The sequence below is a fragment of the Chrysemys picta genome, chromosome 4 (genome assembly GCF_011386835.1).
Source record: "Chrysemys picta bellii isolate R12L10 chromosome 4, ASM1138683v2, whole genome shotgun sequence".
NCBI lineage: Eukaryota > Metazoa > Chordata > Testudines > Emydidae > Chrysemys > Chrysemys picta.
Genome location: NC_088794.1, coordinates 112,613,610 through 112,635,104, shown reverse-complemented (window position 1 = coordinate 112,635,104; position 21,495 = coordinate 112,613,610). Strand labels below are relative to the sequence as shown.

Genomic DNA, 21,495 nt, shown 5'->3' with positions numbered 1-21,495 from the left:
GACCCCTCTGCACGTGCTCTCTCGTGCCTTTCTCAGTTGAAGGCCTCCATTTGCATTCAATTGTCTTTTTCCCTACATCTAACTTGGTAAATGGAGTCGTATGTTTCCCCCGCTCCACAACCCCAATAGCAATTGAAGGTTTTGTAGCAATGGACGGTTCAGTCCTGGGTGCCAGACTGAGTCGAAAGTGTCACCAACCTCTTTTATAAAAGAGGCACATCTCCCCCATTGTGTATTTTTTACATTGGTGAATGAGCAATGAAGGATAATTAAGATATGCCCAATGGTTTTCTCAGGGAGGAAGGACACTGCCTTGACTTCATGGATATATTGTATTGGCCAGTTACCATACCATTTTTATTGAGAATGCTGCAGAACAGGACTTCTGGTTCCATGTGCAGTTGTGAAGCCCCATCTAAACCAGACTGTAGCTATCTCTACACGATGCCTGGTATGTTTGCTACTTTGGCAACGCTCCTATAGCTTGTCATATCAATACAATACTATTAAATTGAATGACATGTCTGCCAAGTGTGCTGTGTACACTTAAGTGAAGTGTGGACAACTGCAATGGGTGCATGCAAGTCGTGGATGTGCACAAAGTGTAAGCATGGCATTGTGTTGGTACGTCAAGTGTGTTCATGTCTGCAGGGTGTATGTGAGGTGCATGGGTGTGCAAAGCAGAACTGTGCCTGGGTAAGTATGAGTGTGTAAGTACAGGTGTGTGCAAGGTGTGTGCAATGTGTCTATGAGGTGTGACCATATGTGTGTGTGCAAAGTATAAATGCTTGTGAGACAGAGTGTACATGGCTGAAGTGGGATGCTTATGAGGTGTGAGAAGTGAAATCCTGTGTATGGGGCATGTGTGTACACTCAGGGTATTGGAAGCAGCGCTATGTAAATCTTGAAGTATGGAGCCTTAGAACATACACCACTAGCCCCCTTCGCAGGAGGCCCCCAAGCTTCCCTACATCCTACATGATGTCCAGGAAATAACTCCCTTGCATTTTGGCCTTTGAGTGTAAGATAGTCTGTGGCGTTTGGGGAGCAAATTATAAATGTGGCCCCTGAGCACCTCTCTCGCTGCAATGTGATTTGGTGCTGCTTGAAATGTGCTAGTCTCTTGTTGGGGGGCCCAGCTCCCTCTCTATGCATAACAGAACTGAGAATTCATTGGGCCACATTTGGCACCCTATTGGAAATAGTGGGTTGTGAACAGAAGTTGAACATTTTTAGGTTCCATTGGCTCCGGCACAAAGCAAATTCTTTGGGCTGCTCCATGTTTTTATTTTATTCCGCTGGGCAACATTTAGCCCTCCCTTATATATACACACACACACACACACACACACACACACACACACACTCTCTCTCTCTCTCTCTCCCTCTTTCTCTCTCCAAAAGACGATGATTCCTCCAAGCTTGTTGCTAGCTTTAGTTTACCTTTATTCTTGTTTATATCTTTACAGAAAATGGCACATAACTCACAGGTTCTGAATGACTAGAAGTTGTTACAGTTCCATACCTCAAACACCTCAATACCAAATTCTTTTCTCACTGTTTGTACAGTATTTACATACCATGGGCTATAGTCTAACACGTCAAACAAATTGGAGACAAAGACAAACAGAGGCTGCATGGAAGGGAAGGATCAACCTTTGACAGAATAAAAACAGTAGCTCTGGGGAAAAGCAGCTCACAGCGGAAAGCAGGACAGAAAGGACAGGTGTAAGTTGCTGTCCTAGAGCCTTCATGGAGGGTGGCTCCTCACCAGGATAGGTGGAGAATGTTATCTTGGAGCTGTGATGTCTGGCTAGTGGGCTTTGTTGGTTGTTAGTGACAGGGCCTGTGTGTATTCATGTGGGGGTCTGTGTGTAAGGCATATGTATGCCTCAGAGCGTTTATGAGCATGCCTGCATATCCGTGGATGCGGCTGGAGCTCCCTTTGAAACTCAGAGACAGAGCTGGTGGGGAATAGCTCAATAAATACCTAATTTGGCAAACATTGTTGTTAGATATAGAACCATTTATTCAGTGAATATTTCCCCCCAATATTTGACCCACTCCACATGGAGATTCAGAAGAGCCTGCAGGCCTCTCGCTCTCTTGGCATGCCCCGCTGTTCTGGGGGCTGTAGCCAAGTCTCTGAGAATGAGCCTTGTGGAAACAGGCTGGAACCAGGGCATGCTTGCAGCGAGGACTCTGTTATTAATCCATATGATTAAACCTCAGCAGTTTATGCTGGGGAGTAGAATGTGCTGACCAAATATTTCTAGGGAGCAGTTTGAGGCAGCCTAGATTACAGCTAAAATGATATAGTACATGGACTGCAGGAGAGAGATTACTTGATCATTACCTGTTAGGTTCACTCCCTCTGGGGCCCCTGGCATTGGCCCCTGTCGGTAGACAGGATACTGGGCTGGATGGACCTTTGGTCTGACCCACTATGGCCGTTCTTATGTAGCAGGGTGCAGCACCAGGGGCGGAGCCTGTATTGATAAGGGGAGGAGGCGGGTCTCAGTTACCTGAAAGGGGTGAAGCTGGGAGCAACACTTGGGTACCCGTGAGATCCTGGATACCTGTTAGGCATGATGTCAGGTGTAGTATGTGTTCAGGGTGGCTGAAGGCAGGAACCTGGTACCTGAGTGGGTTATGAGTCTTCGGCATGCCTACAGGGGAAGACAGGTGTAGGACTTGGGATACTCCCAAAGGGAAGGGGTGGGTCTTGGGTACCTGAGGTTGTAGGGATCAGCTCCTGGAAGTTAAGCCTGCTCTTCCCCATCCCCTTGGCTTCTTACTGGAAAACTGAGACCAAAATCAGCTGTCCAGCACACCACCCTCCCTGTCTCAGAGTGCCCCGGGACACCCCACCACTCAGTCAGGAAAGACACACATGGAATATACAAACCACCATTTAAATAGACTCACTGTTTTACGCAAACACTTCCATGGATTTGTCCCGCAGTGCTTTAGGTTGGAGAAAGAGTAAAATGGTCCCTGTGAGGGCAGCGGGGCAGCCCCACCCACATCAGGTCCTTGAGTGCCAATGGCCAGGTGCCATAAACACACTGGGGAGGAGCACATTCTGTAGGAGATGGAGTTCATGCTGCTCTGGGCAGGTGGGAATGCAGCAGAGGATAGACTCGCTTTCAGGGTCGGGGTGGGGGAGACTGGACCGGGGGGGAGAGAGTCGCTCTGACATGGGAATGGGTGGGACAGAGACTCATTCTGAGGCTGGGTATGTTGGACCAGGGCAGGAGAGACCCAAAGCTGGTTCTCAGGCTGGTACAGAGGGACCCAGAGCCTCAGTTAGCCCCAGCCTCCTCTCAGAAGAAGATGGTGATAATTCCTGATCCCTCAGAAAGGAGGGGGCAGTGTGGCAGGAATAGTCCTGAGGGCAGGGAGGATGGAGGGGCAGGAATGCTCCTGAGGGGAAGTCTCTGGACACACCTGACAGTCAGAACTTGGCCTGAGCCTGTGGCTTCCTGAAATGCACAGAGACCATGTGGGGCCTCACTCCCTGTGCAGGGGCTGTCGGAGGGGCCCTGTCAGTCTGAGAGGAGGCTGCAGCCCCCCAGAGGAGACAGTCTTTGGGGGCTGGTTTCCATCATCTCTTTCCCTCTAGATCTGCTTCTCCTCCTCTTGTGATGAGTTTGATTTCTCCATTTGTCTCTCATCCTCTGACGCTGCCTCCTCCTCTTTTTCTGGCTTCCTGGCTGGGGTGGGGGGGTCCCCAGGGACGGTCCCCAGGACTTTGGTGCTATGCTCCTGAGCTTTGGCCCTGAGGGCAGCAATGCTGTTCTCTCTCAGTTCCTCCTGGGAAATGGTGGTTTTGGGATCCGGGCCCCTCTCTTCCTTGTTGCTCTTGTCGAGCTTGGGCAGGGCCTGGCGTTCCACCTCCGGCTTCCTTCCCACCTCAGCTGCTGCCTCCAGAGACTTTTTGTGCATCCCTAAAAAGAATTGTTGGTATTCGGGTTTAGAAAAGCGCCTGGGCATGGGAAAGCCATCTTGAACTGAAAACAGCAAAGATAAAGAGAGGCCAGAATTAAGGAAAAGCAGAAACCCTTGCTTCAAACAGCAGTCACACAGAGAGCCCATTGCTTTGGGCCCTGCATGAGGGAGAACTCAGGCCAGTTCTCTTCTAGAGACAGGCCAGCACTGAGGAGGAGCCCAGGACAGACCAGAGGGGGGAGCTTGTGCCAACTCTGTGCTCTGAACAGGCCAAACATAAGGGAGGAACCTGGCCTGTAGCAAAAGGCATGGAACTTGGCTAGAACTGAGATAGGCCATACCTAAGGGAGAGGAGGGTGGTGGGAGGGGACAGATCCCTGTGCTCCTCAAGGGCCAATTCTGAGAAGTGGATAGGGTGACCAGATGAGGGGAAGAAAATATCGGGACACATGGGCACATGGGGGGGGTGCCCGCCGGCAGAGAGAAAAAAAAAGGCTGAGCAAAAAAACACAGTGCTGCCAGCGGATATTGGGACAAAATGCGTCCCAACCAAAGATTGGTCGGGACGCGGGACAGACACCAAAATATCGGGACAGTCCCGATTTTATCGGGATGTCTGGTCACCCTAGAAGTGGACAAATGTGCCGAATATGATGCCACTTCAGGAGGCACAGTCTAAACATCATGAAGAGCCAGAGATTTCCTGCCCCAGAGGTTACGGGTGTGGCTGCAGGACCGGGGCATGAGGGACCTAACAGAATGGGCTCCCTGGTGCTAGCGAACAGTGAAGGTACCCAACTAGCAATGACAAGATAACGGTGTGGGGGGGAGGGGGGTTTGTACAGCACCCTGTTACTGGAGCCAGGTAGCAGGAGGGGTATCTGGCTATTCTCTCACCCACAGGGCTGACAAGAGGTGTCCCTTTGCCTGTTCTCCTCCCTCTTGCCCAGCCTACCCCTCCACCTTTCTCGCTCCCAAATTCACACAGACAGAAGGACAGGGCAGTGTATTTCTAAGAGGCCAGAAATGAGCTTTTTGGCAGAATGAGCCTGAGAGATCAGAAAACAGGAAGCAAAGAGCAGGAATGTGAAAGGGAATCTGCTACTTCCACATCCACACAGCCCCGGTCCACCAGAAGAAGGCAGGCAGGAATTAGACTGCCTTCAGCTGCAAGGAGCTGCGGGAGAATGCCAGTCCCTCCCTTCCTCCCAAAAAGAGGACTCAAGAGGACACTTGATTCATCACAGGCACAAAAAAGTTGCCCCCCGCCCCAAGCAAAGGATCACACAGGGGACCCCTTAAGGGCTGCAGGAGTCAGACCCAGACAATTTCTTGCTGTGTAGCAGGGAACCCAGCCTGTTATGGCTTTTGAGTACAGTGGATGTTGACGCCCATGCCACAGGAACCTGGGCCAGTGGGATGGTACCCCCACCCCATGCCACAGGAGTCTGGGCTCAGGGCTGATAGCCCTCCTCCCCCATGAGTCTGGACCCGAGGACTGATAGCTTACCCCACCCTTGGGCCAACAGGCTGATACCCTTGCCCCTCAAGTCAGGACCCAGGGATGGCAGCCCGACCCCATGCCCCAGGGGTCAGTCCCTAATATAAAAGGCAGTGTCCTTGTGCTTGGGGGTATGGGGAAAGTGTGAGTGCGGGATAATTTCCTCCCTTACTCAACACTTCCAATGTTACTCTAAGTTTCCCTATTTCAACATGTCACTCCCTGGAATACTGGCTGTGCCCAGGGAGGGTGCTGGTCTCTTACCCAGGAGCCAAGGGGCGCAGGACTCCATGATGCCATCCTTGGCAGATTTGAGGATAGACTCTGGCAGCGGGATTGAGTGACGTACCATTGCGCCATACAGCCCATATTCTGCCATCACGCTGCTCCTGCCCCAGCACTTCTCCCGCTTCCGCCACTTGGCCCGACGATTCTGGAACCAAACCTGCAAAGAGCAGAGCACTTTACTGAGGCCCGGTGAATTGTCGCTGCCCCCTAAGTTAGCCTGGGATTCTGTGTGCGCGTGCACGAACGTGTGCTTTTGGCTATCTGTGTGAGGAAATATGTCCCCCTCAGGAATCACAAGCCAAAACAAGAGAGACTTATTACAAATGTTGCGAGAGACTTTAGTCACCTTTATTCCTGACAACAGCACAGGCCTGACCATGCTGAATGGATAGGGCACAGTGCAGGCCAGAAATGGGCAAGCTTCCACCTGCTGCTCTGCTGATGCCCCTCAGGTCCCCTTGCTACGTCAATGGTGGGACTCTCTATACACAGCTCTGCCAATATCCCTCTATCTCATGGGAGAGGGTGGGAAGCGCCCTTCTACGGGCCATGGAGATGTCTCAGGAGCAGCTCCGCCTCTCCCCTGAGTGGCTGTGCACATCTCCCGCAGGGGCCGCCATGTCTACCCCGGGGGGGCAATACATTGCCTCTACTGGAGCAGCTGTAGCTTTCCTCCCCTCCTGCGCCCCTCCAGTAGACTGTGTCTTTTCCCCACCCTGGCAGGAGCCAAGCTTCAGTGCAAGTCCCATCCCTTGCTGCAGTATGTAATTAATTTTCCATTGCAGTGTCTCGCTAGTGGCTTTTGGCTCGGGTGCCTGGGATTTTCTGTTTCATTATTTACTGAGTGGCTGAGCCGCAGAGAGAGGCTGTGTGCAGCGGTGTCTGTGGGGAGGGTCGGCCCTGGGTGGTGTGTGGGGTAGGAGGCAATCGCCACAGCTTGCCCTGAATTCCCCATTTGAAAAGCCCCTCATCTTCTCAGAAAATTGGCAGAATAATCTCTGGGCTGTGACCCAGGGGGCAGTGAGCAGAGACTCGGGTGGCACCAAGGGGACTTGGGGGGGGAGACTCACAGAAATCTATTAGTGTTCTCGCTCCGATTTCCATTCCTCTTGTCTCGCTCTCCCCCCACCCTCCCCTCATTCCCTCCCTTCCCGTAGTGGAGAGGCATCAGCTTTAGATGAAAAATTGCTTGAGGTCTATTCAGAAGGCGGCAAAGGAAGAGTCAGCCCCAGGGGCAGCCCGGGCCTGATTGAAAAATAAGTTAATTTCAGTTTGAATCGATGGGCCTCAGGCACTGAAATATCACGGGAAATTAAAGCAGCTGGTCCCCAGGGAACCGCGCCATTGACCCGCGCTAATTAATGCCACGGAGTTACCATTCGCCTCTCTGTGAGGCAGCCCCTCCTTCCCTGAGGACACCCCAACCACCTCCTCATTTAACTAATTAGACTCACGGAAAATTGGGTGTTAATTTGTTTAGGAATTTTTTTTCTTTCCAGGGAAGTACATGGCAGAGTGGAAATGAATGGCGGGGTCTCGCTGGCAGATGGATGCTCGGGGTCACTCCGCAATCTTCTCCAACTTGATTGCTTGATTAGGTCGTTAGCACATTAAAAAAAAAAATTGCTTGCCGTCTGGCGCTGGCCTGATGAGTGGGATGAGGCGGGAATCGCCTGGGTAATTTATCTTTTTATACTGCAAAGAATTTGATTTCAATCTGCAGATATATGGAGGCGCCTTTGACACCTGTTTAACATTACAGAGCTGACAACTTAACCCTCTGATGCCTCCACTGCCATGAGCCAGAGGGGAGCAGTGATCACCGCTCCAGCTGGGGGCCCGATGCTGGGAAGCCGGGTTCCCCAAGGGCAGGCCTGGGGAGAGAAATTCTGGAATGAACTCCAGACACTGCCCTCCGGCAGCGAGGGAGCACTTGGAGGGATGCATCGCAGGTGGGGGCTGTGGGGATGCAGCTGACAGGTTTCTTTCTCTGGCACAGCGGAAAGTCAGCATGCTTGCCGGTTTGAAATGGATGAGTCTGGGCAGACCCTACAATGGCTGTGGGGAGCACCCCAGGTTATGGCGAAAGTGGTGCCAGCCTCTCCCAGCAAGGAGCTCTGTGAGGGGAAAGAGGCAGGTGCACCCCTGTGGGGAAGCTCCCAACTACTCCACTCCCAGCCTTTCTCAGGAGGAGGCGCTGTTGGGGACAGAACAGGGCGCCAGCAGTTACTTCTGTATCCTGGGGCGGGGAAGCGGGGGTGCCAGCTTCCAGGGGGTGCTGCACCACTGTGCTGTTCTGCTGGGGGATTTTTTGGCAGGGGGAGGGACTTGGCTTTTTTTCTGCTCAGGGACTCGCGGGGAGGAGGTGACACCAAAAACGTTCTCTGCCCTGCCCGGCGGAATGGCTAATGCTGCTCCTGCCAGTACCAGCCTGTTCTACCAAGAGCTGTGTAGGGTATAAGACAGCAGCAGTTACTCCAGTCCCGCTCTCTCCCAGCAGGGGGCAGCAGGAAATGGACCAAGGCACTAGCTGTAGGGGAGTTGCCAGCTACGTTAGCCCCAGACTCTCCAGGCAGGAGTTGCTGTAGGGCAGTGGTTTCCAACCTGGGGTCTGCACACTGTGTCTAAGATTTCCCAAGGGGCCCGCACCGCCATTCAAAATTTTTTAGGGGTCCACAAATGGAAAAAGGTTGAAAACCATTGCTGTAGGGAATGGCGGGTGAACATCTCAGCTACTCTCATCCCAGCCTTACCTAGTAGCAGCCACTGTAGGGAGTGGAGTCAGAGAGCTCACCGTCACTGACTGCCTCACAAAAGAGTAATGTAAATAGCTTCCTTGAACATTTAAGATCCCATATTCTTTGCATTTTCATTCTGCTGCTATTTTATTTCTGGACTGTTAATGGTTCTGAACCCATAGATCCCTTGGCGAGCGCCCTCCAGGATTCGCCTGCACCCTCCTGGTTGGAGGGCTCTTTATCAGTCAGGAGGTAGAGGAATTCTTGCTCAGGAACTGCTTTGTTCATTTCTCCTGTGAGCTTTCCAGTGTCAGGCCTGTCACTCAGAGGACAGTAGCTCCTTCTTCTCTAGTACAAAGAGGATGAAGCAGAAGGGGACTGTGGAAGTCCCCACTCGGAGGCAGCAATGCAAATGGTACCAGTCCTTTCTAACTGACCAGCTTTGAATATCACTGGCAACACCACCTCTGACCCATACAGCGGTTGCCATCAAAAGGCCTCCACCCCCACACCAAGCGATGGAGCTTGCCAATTTTACCTTGGATAAATAGATACAGTTATCTCCCTATCTACAGAAGTCCCATGTTCTTCCCTTGATATCCTATTAGAAACACCTTGGGTGCTGCGAATTCTGTGGGTAGCTAACTGCAAATAATTACACCCCTGTAAACAATTTCTAAGATGCTCAGCGCTGCAGTAGCTGAGCACCAAAATTATCTTGGCATTTGTCAACAATTATCACACAGCGACAGCCAAGCTGGCCATAGATTTCTCCCTGTGAGATAGATGTGGGACGTGGGTGATTCACTGTGCCTTTTAAAGTGCATTTACTGTACATAAAGGACTGTCCATCCATTAATGCATTAGGGGTGGATGGGTTCTTAATTTTAAGTGTTTGTTTCAGTGTTACAAAAGGGGAGGTCTTGAAAATCACCAAAAAATGTGTAACAATTTCACTCTTCCCCACCCTTCTCTCTTTTTTGTACATACCCCTTCTTTCCTTCCCCAACCCATGTTTTTTATCATCCTTCACTTTCTTTTCCCCCCTCAGTACTTCATTTCCCTCCCCCACGCTTCCTGCTGCTCCTCCCCTGGGACACACAGTCTTGTGAACTTCTCTCACTCACATCTGTGACAAATGCACACCATTACTCACACCCCTCTCTCATGCCACTTGTTTCCACAGCTCTTTCATGTAACAGCATCTGTAATGTCCACTAGGTGGCTCCATGCATTGAAACTCAACATATTTACTATCTTTTTCACAGCAGAGGAGAGGAAGCAAATGTAGAAACAACAGCAACAGCCTGCCAGGTGGCAAACAATTTTCTATCGGCTAATGCTATGTCAGTGAGATCAACATGTTTCATGAGAACTGTCAATTCAGTCAAAATTTTTGATGAAAAATTATCAAAGTGCTTAAGAGTAATAAGATCAAAGCACCTCATTTTGGCTTTGTTTTGACTATTATATATTATAATTTGTAAATATAAAAGTCATGTTATAATATCATAAATGATATTAAAAGTCAAAATGATAAATTTGAAACAAAGCACTTTGATGAGGTTGTTCTGACACTTCCAGCATGACATTTTTCTGAGATTCTTTTTTTTAATGGGAAACTTCAATTTTTTGTTTTGAGTTGGGATGAAAATATATGTTGGAATGTCAGAGTATCTTGTAGAATGGACACTCTGAGGTTTGATCAGCTCTAGTATTGACCCAAGGAGCCAGATTCTGCTCTCACTTACACTCATAAATCAGGCATGAACTCCAGTGAGACCAATGGAGTTTAAAATGGGGGTTAATGAGATCAGACTCAAGCTCTTCAGCGCTGCCACAATTAATGCCTTAGACCTCAACAGACGGAATCACAGAAATGTAGGGCTGGAAGGGACCTTGAGAGGTCATCAAGTCCAGTCCCCTACACTCAGGCAGGATCAAGTAAACCTAGCCCATCCCTGACAGGTGTCTGTCCAACCTGTTCTTAAAAACCTCCAGTGATAAGGATTCCACAGCCTCCCTCAGAAGCCTATTTCAGAACTTAACTATCCTTATTGTTAGAAAGACTTTCCTAACATCTAACCTAAATCTCCCTTGCTGCAGATTAAGTCCATTGCTTCTTGTTGTATCTTCAGTGGAAAAGGAGAAAAACTGATCACTGACCTCTTTATAACAGCCCTTAGCATATTTGCAGACTGTTATCAGTTCCTCTCTCAGATTTCTTTTCTCAAGACTCAACATGCCCAGTTTTTTTTTAACCTTTCCTCTTAGGTTAGGTTTTCTAAACATGTTATCATTTTTGTTGCTCTCCTCTGGACGCTCTCCAATTTGTCCACATCTTTCCTAAAGCCTGGCACCCAGAATAGGGCACAGCACACCAGGCCTCACCAGTGCTGAGTAGAATAGGACAATTACCTCCCATGCCTTACATACAACATGCCTGTTAATGCACCCCAGAATGATATTACACTTTTTCACAACTGCATCATATTGTTGATTCATATTCAATTTGTGATCCACTATAACGCCCCATGATCCTTTTCTGAAGTACTACTACTAATTCGCCAGCTATTTCCCAATTTGTATTTGTTCATTTGATTTTTCCTTCCTAAATATAGTACACTTGTTGATTTCTCTAATTTGTCGAGACTATTTTGAATTCTAATACTGTCCTCTAAAGTGCTTGCAACCAGTGGCGTAGCCAGGTGGAGCTAACGGGGGGCGGACATAAAAAAAGGCGCCACCCACTGTGGCGCTTGTACTCACCGGGCGGTGCTCCGGGTCTTCGGCGGCGGGTCCTTCACTTGCTCCGGGTCTTCGGTGGCACTGAAGGACCCGCCGCCGAAATGCCGCCGAAGACCCGGAGCGAGTGAAGGCCCGCCGCTGAAATGCCGCCAAAGACCCGGAGAGAGTGAAACGCCCGCCGCCGAAGTGCCACCGAAGACCCCGAAGTGCCGCCTGGTGAGTACAAGCGGGCGCAGCAGGTGGTGCCTTTTTTTATGTCCGCCCCCCCCCCCCCGTTCAGAGTAAAAATTAAAAAGGTGCCAAAAAATTAAAAAGGCGCCACTTGTGCCCAGTGGGGGAGCGGCCACGCCCCCTGCTCCCCCACTAGCTACGCTATTGCTTGCAACCCCTCCCAGCTTGGTATCATTCACAAATTTTATAAGCACACTCTCCACTCCATTATCCAAGTCATTAATGTAAATATTGAATAGTACCGCACCCAGGACAGACCCCTGTGGGACTCCAGTAGATACCCCCTCCTAGATACCCCCTTCTAATTTGATAGTGAACCATTGATAACGACTCTTTGAGTACGGTCTTTCAACCAGTTGTGCACCTACATCAGTAATTTCATCTAGGCCACATTTCTGTAGTTTGCTTATGAAAATGTCATGTGGAACTGTGTCAAAAAGCCTTACTAAATCAAGCTATATCACATCTACTGCTTCCCGCGAATCCATTAGGCCAGTAACCTTGTCAAAGAAATAAATTATATTGGTTTGGCATGATTTGTTCATAACAAATAACATGCTATTTATTCCTTATAATCCTTTATCACATAGGTGCTCATAAATTGATTGTTTAATAATTTGTTCCAGTATCTTTCCAGGTATTAAAGTTAGTCTGACTGGTCTATTATTCTCTGGGTCCTCTTTGTCCCCCTTTTTAAACATAGGTACTATGTCTGCCCTTGTTCAGCCCTCTCGGACCTCACCTGTCCTCCATGAGTTCTCAAAGCTAAGTGCTAATGGTTCTGAGATTGCTTCAGCTAGATCCTTAATTACCCCAAGATGAATTTCATCAGGCCCTGCCAATGTGAATACATCTAACTTATCTAAATAGTCTTTAACCTGTTATTTCCCTGTTTTGGCTTTCATTCCTTCCCCCTTGTTGTTAATGTTAATTGTGTTGAATATCTGCTCATCATTTTGGTCACCTTTTTAGTGAAGACTGGAGCAAAATAAGCATTAAACACCTGAGCCTTCTTGATCTCGTTATTAGTTCTTCTTTACGGCTAAGTAGAGGACCTTCATTTTCCTTCATCCTTCTCTTCCTCCTACATAAGAATGGCCATACTTGGTCAGACCAATGCTCTATCTATCCCAGTATCCTGTCTTCTGATGGTGGCCACTGCCAGGTGCTTCAGAGAGAATTAACAGAAGAGGGCAATTTGTCAAGTGATCCATCCCCTGCTGTCCAGTCCCAGCTTCTGGCAGTTTGAGGTTTAAAGACACCCAGAGTTTGGGGTTACATCCCTGACCATCATAGCCATTGATGGACCAATCCTCCAGGAACTTATCTAATTCTTTTTTGAACCCTGTTATACTTTTGGCCTTCACTATTTTTGGCAATGAGTTCCGTAGGTTGACCATGCATTGTGTGAAGACGTATTTCCTTTTGTTTATTTTTGTATTTCCTGTTGCTTATTAATTTCATTGGGGGACTGCAAGTTCTTGTGTTATGAGGAGGAGTAAGTAACACTTCCTTATTTAGTTTCTCCACACTAGTCATGATTTTATAGACTTCTCTCATATCTCCTCTTAGTCATCTCTTTTCCAAGCTGAAAAGTCCCAATCTTAGTAATCTCTCCTAATATGGAAGCTGTTCCATGCCCCTAATCATTTTTGTTGCCCTTTTCTGAACCTTTTCCAATTCCAATTTTTTTTTTTTTTTTTGAGATGGAGCGACCACATCTGCATGCAGTAATCAAGATGTGGGCAATCCTCGATTTATATAGTGTCATTATGATATTTTCTGTTTTATTATCTATCCCTTTCCTAATGGTTCCTAACGTTCTGTTAGCTTTTTTGATTGCTGCTGCACATTGAGCCGATGTTTTCAGAGAAACTATTCATGATGACCCCAAAATATCTCTCTCGAGTGGTAACAGCTAATTTAGACCCCATCAGTTTGTATGTATAGTTGGGATTATGTTTTCAGCGTGCTTTACTTTGCATTTATCAATATTGAATTTAATCTGCCAATTCTAATGTATTTAAAGAACCTCTTCTTATTGCCTTTTATTTCCCTTACTAGGTATAACTCATTTTGTGCCTTAGCCTTTCTGATTTTGTCCCTACATGCTTGTGCTATTCTTTTGTGCTCATCCTTAGCAATTCATCCATATGCTACCCTTGTGGTAGGATTCCTTTTTGTTTTTCAGGTCATTAACGAGCTCCTTATGGATCCATATTGTCCTTTTACTATCCTGCCTATCTTTCCTTTGCATCAGGATAGTCTGCAGTTGCACCTTTAATACTATCTCCTTCAGAAACTGCCAGATCTCCTGAACTCCATTATCCCTTAGATTTTCTTCCCATGGGACGTTACCTACCAATTCTCTAACACTGTGGAAGACACTATGGCTGTGAGCCTTAGCAGGTCACATCCAGTCCATCATTGTCAGACAGGGCAGACTTATTCCCTACAGTTTATTCTCAGGGTTTTGTCTAGATTTAAAAGGCCCAAGCCTTGGGACTTCTCTTGGGAGATGATTCCAGGGCCTAACAGATCTTGTTCTTGGGAACCGTTTCATGATATTCAGCCTATGTTTTCCTTTGCTCAATTTCTCAGTTGACTCAGGGCCAAGGGAAGCCCTTTCTTTAAGATAGTGGGAACCATTTTTATTTTCTCTGCTTTTATTGATGCCTCACTTTTGGTAAGTCTGTGGAATTGGCTGTTAGGCAAGTATATCTCTTCAGCCGCCACCACAATGTATGAACGTGGAGCCACTTATTGTAGGCAGGCATCTTGTCTCCACTTTCCCTTTCCCTGGAGAAAATGGCTTCACCTTTACTCTCTGGTCTCTTTGCAGCTTTGGTTCTTCTATGGCTCCTTGATCAGAGTAGCCTTTGCTTTGGGATGGTGCTGATATTTTTGTTCTCCAGCTCTTTCCATAAGCAGCATCAGCAGTAATTTGTTGGCCACTGGGAGCAGTATCCAGGTTAAATCAAGACATTTAGCTGCTGTATAGGTCTGCTCTTGGTGCCTCCCCTCGTGGCAGGCTTTGCATGTATATACCATACACTTTGCTTTCACCTTGTAAAAGCTTGTCCTTAGTTTGGTTTTCCCATTATACTGACTGGGATAGGGCAAGGAGCTTATATATTTGCACTCCCAAACTTCCCTAGTAATGGCTTTGTGAAGCGTGAGCCATTAGCAATGGCCACAACATTAGAAATGCACAGGTGACTAACCTGCTCACTGCAACACTCCACAGTCATAGCAGAGGCTGTGTCTCTGGGAGGTTCAAGCTCCCTGAAGTCAAAGTGATAGTTAACTGCTCTGAAATACTTAAGCTGTTTGTCCATACTAGCTTTGCTCCAAGGTCTGAGGGAACATCATGTGGCATAAGTGACTCCTTCACGTTGTTATACAAAACATTACACATTGCACTCTCACAGCACCTGCTGTCCGAGTTCCTGCCTGGCCAGAATAACATCTCCGTCTTTGCCGAGACATCTTCTCTGTGCCTTGGTGACCAGCATGAATTCTTGACAACATAACTCATAACTTTGGCTAGAACTATTCTGGGTCCTTTGTAGGAGACTCTATTTTGCATCCTGATTTCCTCCCAATACACCAAGTATTCCCTAGTGCTGTCAGGATCCCTGTCTTTTATATCTGACCTTCCAGCTTGCAGCACAGCTTTCAGTGCTTGTAGTATTTCATCTCATCTTCCATCTTCAGCTAGGTACTGATCTGATGTACAGAGGCATACACCACAGGGAGAAGAAGAATAAAGTCCTCTCTGAAAGACCTGATTTTTTTTAGATTTTACAGATACTTTGCTGATAGGCATATTCAAAATGAGAAAGTTAATTTCTCAAAATTTTGTTTCTGTTTGCTGAACAATGTCTTTGAGTTTTTGCAAGGCTCTCAATTTGGTGATTCCCTCTTGGACCAATGCAAAGTATCTTGAGACAATGCTACTCCTGAGAGAAGTTTGCAATGTGTACTTCAGATCCCTTTTTATTTCATTTGAGCACATTCTGTGTGCTCAGCCCTGTAGAGACAACAGAAAATATGGAGCCTGCCCCAAGAAGCTCATAATCAAAACTGCTCAAGACAATATAGTAAACAGGAGGGATTTTGTTGTTGTTTTTACTTTTTAGGATCTGGATGAGAAAAGGGGGGTTGTTCAGCATTTGAACAAGAGAGAGAGGGTGTATCAAGTATTTTGGGAAGCAGGGGAGAAGGTGCAAAGAGGAAAGTGGGAGAATACAATGGTTAGGGCAAGGAGAGACTCTTGGATGGAGCACAGACAGCAAGTGGGAAGAGGAGGGAGAGATGAGAGCACAGATGTAAATGGGTGGAGTCATGAAGGGGTTTGAAAGTAAAGATGAAAAGCTTGGAAAGCAAGAGGAAGCCAATGAAGGGGCTTGAATAAGGCAGCACATGATCAGCACATGCTTCTATCTCTGTACTTCTAGAGGATTCAGGGGCAAATTGCAGGGAAAGATGTTACCCTGAGGCTTAGGGTCTGAATCAGCACTGATCACAGCTCACCATGCAGATCAAATCCCCTGGATGCGAGCGCTGTAGCCTGGCACTACTTTTTAATCGGTGCCTATGGCAGCTTCCTAGACGAGAGAGACTCTGACCTTCAGGCTGTCTTTCCTGTGGCAGGGTTGAACCTAGTCCTGGCTCACTTCAATCACTCTGAATTGTTACATCCTCGTTGACATCTTAGTATCCAAGTGCTGATTGCTGAAGACAATTGCTTTCACTTGCTCAGAGGCTTATTATGCTGCGACTGCCACTCCCAGGCAGTGTCCTTGTCTGACAGTTGATGGAGTGGCTTATATACACCGTACAGGTGGGCAAAAATTGAGAGAGGTAATTCACAGACACCATTAAACCTCGTACTGCCTGCACACTGGCTAGCTTAGGCATAGCCAGAATTGCATACATCTTCTCTGGATCTGGACACATCCCCTCAGCAATGAGCAGATGGAAAATGCAGGAAACTCCTTTTTTCTCCTGGCTCTCTGTAGTACGTTGCTACGGTCAGTTACTGCTTCTTCCATTGTCTCACCACAGCCACATACCAGAACACCTTCTGCAATAGCCACTGCTTGATGCTGTTGCTGCTGGTACTCCGCTGGAGCATCTGAAATACCAAACAGCACCTGGTGCCTTTGATATTGCCCCACTGGGAACCAAGGTACTTGAGAAATGTGGGTGTTGAAGCTGACCCACCACAAGCTTCTCAATACCCTTTTCCTAAGGAGGGAAAGGTAGAGACAGGGCAGTAGTTGACAAGATCTTTGTCACCCAATACCTATTTCTTGAGTGAGGTCTTGACACTTAACGGCCAGTGGGAGCTGACCCTCCCCCAGAAAGGCATAATTGGTCTCCATTAGCCCCACATCCTGTCTTTCATTAACCGGATGGGGAAGGGGTCCATGTCATATGAGACGGAATGGTCTTCTCATTGTCTAGTGCCTTCAGAACCTACACCTGTGTGACAGGCCCAAGTTGCATCAGGATTCCAACCGTCCCCTTGCGCTCTGAGCCCATTTCCACAGATCTGGTGGAAATGACACAAATTCACTCTTTTCCGCAGGACAACAGCTTTGCACAGCAGGACATGTTAGATTCTGAAGTCAGGTGAAGACAGCTCAGCCTCAGCGTCTATTGTTTAAATGTCTAAAGTTGTCTGCCCCGCTGTTGACGAACCAACACTGTCACGTAAGGCTGCCCTTTGCAGGTAAACAGCTGATACCTGGAGCCGTGAATCCCAGCCAGACACTAGCTGGGTTAAGAGGCAACAACACAAGCATAAGTACAGCAAATCGGCTAGATCACTTTCTGTGCAGTACCGGTAAGACAAGAAGATGATCACTGCGTAGTGGGCTGTGTGTGTGCATGCACAGACTTCCTGAGTGACCTTGGGCAAGTCACATGGGGTACATCTGTACTTCGAGCTTGAGGTTTAAATTCCAGCTCAAGGAGACATACCCGCACTAGCTCTGATTGAGCTAGTGTGTTAAAAATAGAAGTGTAGCCTTGGCTATGTGAGAAGCGGGAGGGGCTAACTGTCCTGAGTTTGTACCTGTCCAAGACACTATGTGCGTACTCAGGTGGCTAACCACTCCCACTACTCGTGCTTCGATTTTTATCACGCCAGTTCAATCACAGCCTGTTTGGGTATCAGGACCGGCTCTAACTTTTTTGCCGCCCCCGGCAAAAAAGAAGAGCGTCGCCCCTCCGTACCCCTCCCCACGAGCAACGCGCCGTCAAACCCCCCCCAGTGCTTTGCCGCCAAAATCCCCGCCCTCCTGAGCACCATGCCGCCCAAAGCCCCACCTCTGAGCGCCACACAAGTCCCCACCCTCCAGTGCCGCGCCGCCCGAAGCCCCACCCCCTCCAAGCACCGTGCCACCCGAAGCCCCTGCCCCCCCTCTGAGCGCAGCGCCGCGCCAGCCCCCCATCCGAGTGCCATGCCACGCCAACCCCCACCCCCCATCCGAGTGCCATGCCGTGCCAACCCCTGCCCCCCATCCGAGCGCCGCGCCAACCCCCGCCCCCATCCAAGCGCTGCGCCGCCCGAAGCCCCACCTCCGAGCGCCGTGCAAGCCCCCGCCCCCCGCGCTGCGCTGCCCAAAACCCCGCCCCCTCCAAGCGCCGCCCGAAGCCCCTGCCCCCCCTCTGAGTGCCGTGCCGCGCCAGCCCCTGCCCCCTCTCCGAGTGCCGCACCAACCCCTGCCCCCCCATCCGAGCGCTGCGCCAACCCCCGCCCCCCATCCGAGTGCCATGCCGCGCCAACCCCCATCCCATCCGAGCGCCGCGCCAACCCCCATTCCCCCTCTGAGCGCCGCGCCACCCGAAGCCCCACCCTCCGAGCGCTGGGCCGTGGAAACAAAGAAACCCTCCAGCGCTGCTCCTACGAACCAAAAATAAATAAATAAATAGATAAAATCCCGAGCGCCGCCCCGCCCCAAGATGCCACCCCAAGCACGTGCTTGGTGGACTGGTGCCTGGAGCCAGCCCTGGTGGGTATGTTGCCTCAAGCTGGAATTTACACCTCCAGAGCTAAGTATAAACATACCTGCAGTCTCTCTGTGCCTCAGTTCCCCATCTGTAGAATGGGAATAATAGCACTTTCCTACCTCTCAGTGATGTTGTGAGGATAAATATATTAAAGATTGTAAGACACTCAGATTCTACAGTGATGGGGACCATATAAGTATGATAAATAGACAGACAGATGTGTTCCCTCTGGTGACTAGAGCCACAGAGCAGATAAGGGATCTGCTCCTGCTACCAACTAAGGGAGCTCATCTTTATGACAAGTAGCAGAGGCCTGTGTTTTTTAGAGGTCAACTACCCTGCTCCCCAGGTGTGTGAGAGAGTTATCTAGTTGCTGTGCCTGGAGCACTAGGATTATTACATTTGGAAACCTGCCATCATTATGCAATAAGCAGATACTGAGAGGTCACATGGCATCCTCAACAACTAGAGATGTGAACATCATCTGGATCACTGTAATTTGCTTTAGATAGCAGAACAGCATGGGTTCTCTGAACCCACTGCTGATCCCTTTCCGCTGCTGGAGCATAGGGGACAAAAAGCTGATGCATCCTAGGACGGAATAAGCTGCACGCATCAAACTGATACCACATATCTCCAGCAGATATCACAATCTGTGAACCACAATATCACCCCTTGGAACATCACACAAACACACCCCTGCCTATACCTGTGATGCCTTATCACCAAATCTGGCTGCACTGTGAAACCTTGGAAAATGTGACTGTTCAGAAACTATTTCACCTGGCAATGGGGTGACCACTGCTCCAGAACAGCAAAATCTCCGCTATGACACACTGTAAAATTGCTTCAGTGTAAGGGCTTGACAAAATTATTCTTGTCTGTTTCCTTCTTCTATTAACCACAATTGAGATGACTAATTCTTCTTATTATTATTGATGATGATGTTATGAGTACATTGTATCAGAAAGATTCTTTCATTTTGCAAAGGGAGATGAGACAGAATGTACTCTAGTCATTTGCATTAAGCATATTAGTTTGTTTACTCTATGAACTCCTGAAGCAATGCCTGCTAAAGAGAGATTTCCTTCATCTTAGTCTTGTGGTTGGGAATCAGAATTAGCAAACAGAAATTTAAAAATGTCTAGTTTCTAATGCTGTCCATGTGCTCAAACAGAACACAGGATATTACAACTTTTTTTGGGGGGGGGAGAGTGGGGACAATATGCAAGCGTATCTCCCCTCCAATCTGTGTGAGATGGATAGACCATTTTTTACCTTTTTAATTAAAGTTTCATCCTATATATCCAGGCATTGTTCTTCCCTGGATCTTCAGGCTTGAAGTTGATTAATTTACTTACTGTTTCTGTGATGGAGCAGTTTACAAACACCAAATCTCACCCAGCACCTTTGATACCATATTTCAGTAAACTTTATTGAGCATGGAATGCTATTCTAACAAACAAGCATATCCTGAAATGTCCACTAGATGGCCACAGGCAAATATGTACACCTATAGACAGACAGACAAACCAACAAAATCTCTCTGTCTCTCTCTTTCTCTCAGCACATATTTTACATAGTCACTAGGATGCAGGTGTACATCGCTGTTTGAGAGTCTGAGACTGAGGAAATTAATAGCTGGCATTAAGAAGCTCTTCTCTAGCTCTTCCCACCACTGATTCATAGTCAATTTCCCCTTGTCCTGCAACCAACATAAACCTGATAAACCAACATGCGGCCATTTTACCACAAATTTCTTCAGATCTGATATTACCCGTGTCTCAAACATCCTGCTGCTTTCTCAGGCTACCAGACCTGTTCCCTTCCACTACGGAATAACAACTCATAAAAAGGAGGGGTCTCTGACTTGAGAAAATAGCAGGGAATAATAAACCCCACCTGATGGCCAGGAGAGCATGGCCAAGGAGCTAGTGAGCTTTGCTGGGTGGATTTTTTCCCTGGACCCTCTTTCTTGGGTGATTTGATCTGCTCCCATAGTCTCATCTGTCATCTCTATGCTGATGATTCCCTGATCTACTTCAGTCCTTAACATCTCCCTGTCTAATCTGGCATCTCTGACTGGCACTTCTCTGAAATGTCCTGCAACCATCTCAAATAAAACAAGGCAAAAGCTGAATTTCTCATACCTCTTCCCGAGCTCTCTCCTTGCTTCCCATTATCTAGCACATTGAGAACACCAATGTCAGTCAGTCATCCAGACTGTCAACCTCTAATTTCTGATGGTCCCTTCTCTCCCCATATCCAGCTCTTGACAAGTCCTGGCACTTTCTCCTTTATGTCATCTCTAAAACCCCTCCCTATCTCTCAGTTCCAACCACTAAAACCTATATCAACATGCTGGCCCTCTCTTCCAACCACCTCCTCTCCATCCACCTCCCCTCCAGTCTGTGAAACACTGCTCCTAAAATCATCGTCCCCGTCTGCAGCTGTGAACATGCCACTCCCCTAACCTCTTCACTCTTCCTTGAGAGAAGGCTTCCTCTTGCCTTGAGTATCACATTGGAGCTTCTTGTCCCCACCTTCAAAGCCTTGAACAATCCTGACCGTCAGCATCTCATCCCTCACTCCTCCTCCCCTTCCTCCTAAGGATGACACACCTTCCTTTGTATCCTTCTCCTGACATCCTCCTTCCACTCTTGGCTTTGCCTTTTCTTCTTATGCTTCCCTCAGCTTGGGCACCAGTTAGTTAGCTTCCCTCTCCTGATTCAAAACCCTTCTTCCCCCAGTGCTTTCAGTGATAATCCACTGAAATAAAAACACCACTGCAGCGATATTGATCCCTCTGCCTTTGCATCAAATGTGTCCCACTACATCATCTGGGTCTGATTTAAGCTGCAAACAAACCCCTTGGGACAGAGACTCTCTCTCTTTGCACATCACCAAGCACATTGTTGATGTTCAATAAATCAATTAATTATAATAACAGTGCAAGTCTTGACTGGATCTTGATAACTCCCTAGCGAGTCTTGATTGCCGGCCAGGGGTGCAATT

General features: G+C 48.2%; 2 protein-coding genes across 4 annotated transcripts in view; both read right to left on the bottom strand.

Moving 5' to 3' along the window:
* Positions 1-21,495, bottom strand: part of BBOF1 (basal body orientation factor 1) — a 1,057,902-nt gene that overhangs the window by 818,741 nt on the left and 217,666 nt on the right. The gene's annotated exons all lie outside the window — the stretch shown is intronic.
* VSX2 (visual system homeobox 2) overlaps positions 1,430-21,495 on the bottom strand; it is a 44,303-nt gene continuing 24,237 nt past the window's right edge. The window contains exons 4-5 of one of the 2 annotated variants that reach the window (XM_065593341.1): positions 5,717-5,897; positions 1,430-4,013 (exon numbers count right to left, since the gene is read on the bottom strand). In XM_065593341.1, coding sequence (XP_065449413.1) covers positions 3,622-4,013; positions 5,717-5,897 — 573 coding nt within the window. In that variant the 3' untranslated portion in view covers positions 1,430-3,621. The remainder of the gene's footprint in view (positions 4,014-5,716; positions 5,898-21,495) is intronic. The other variant, XM_005301672.4, reaches the window with a different exon arrangement.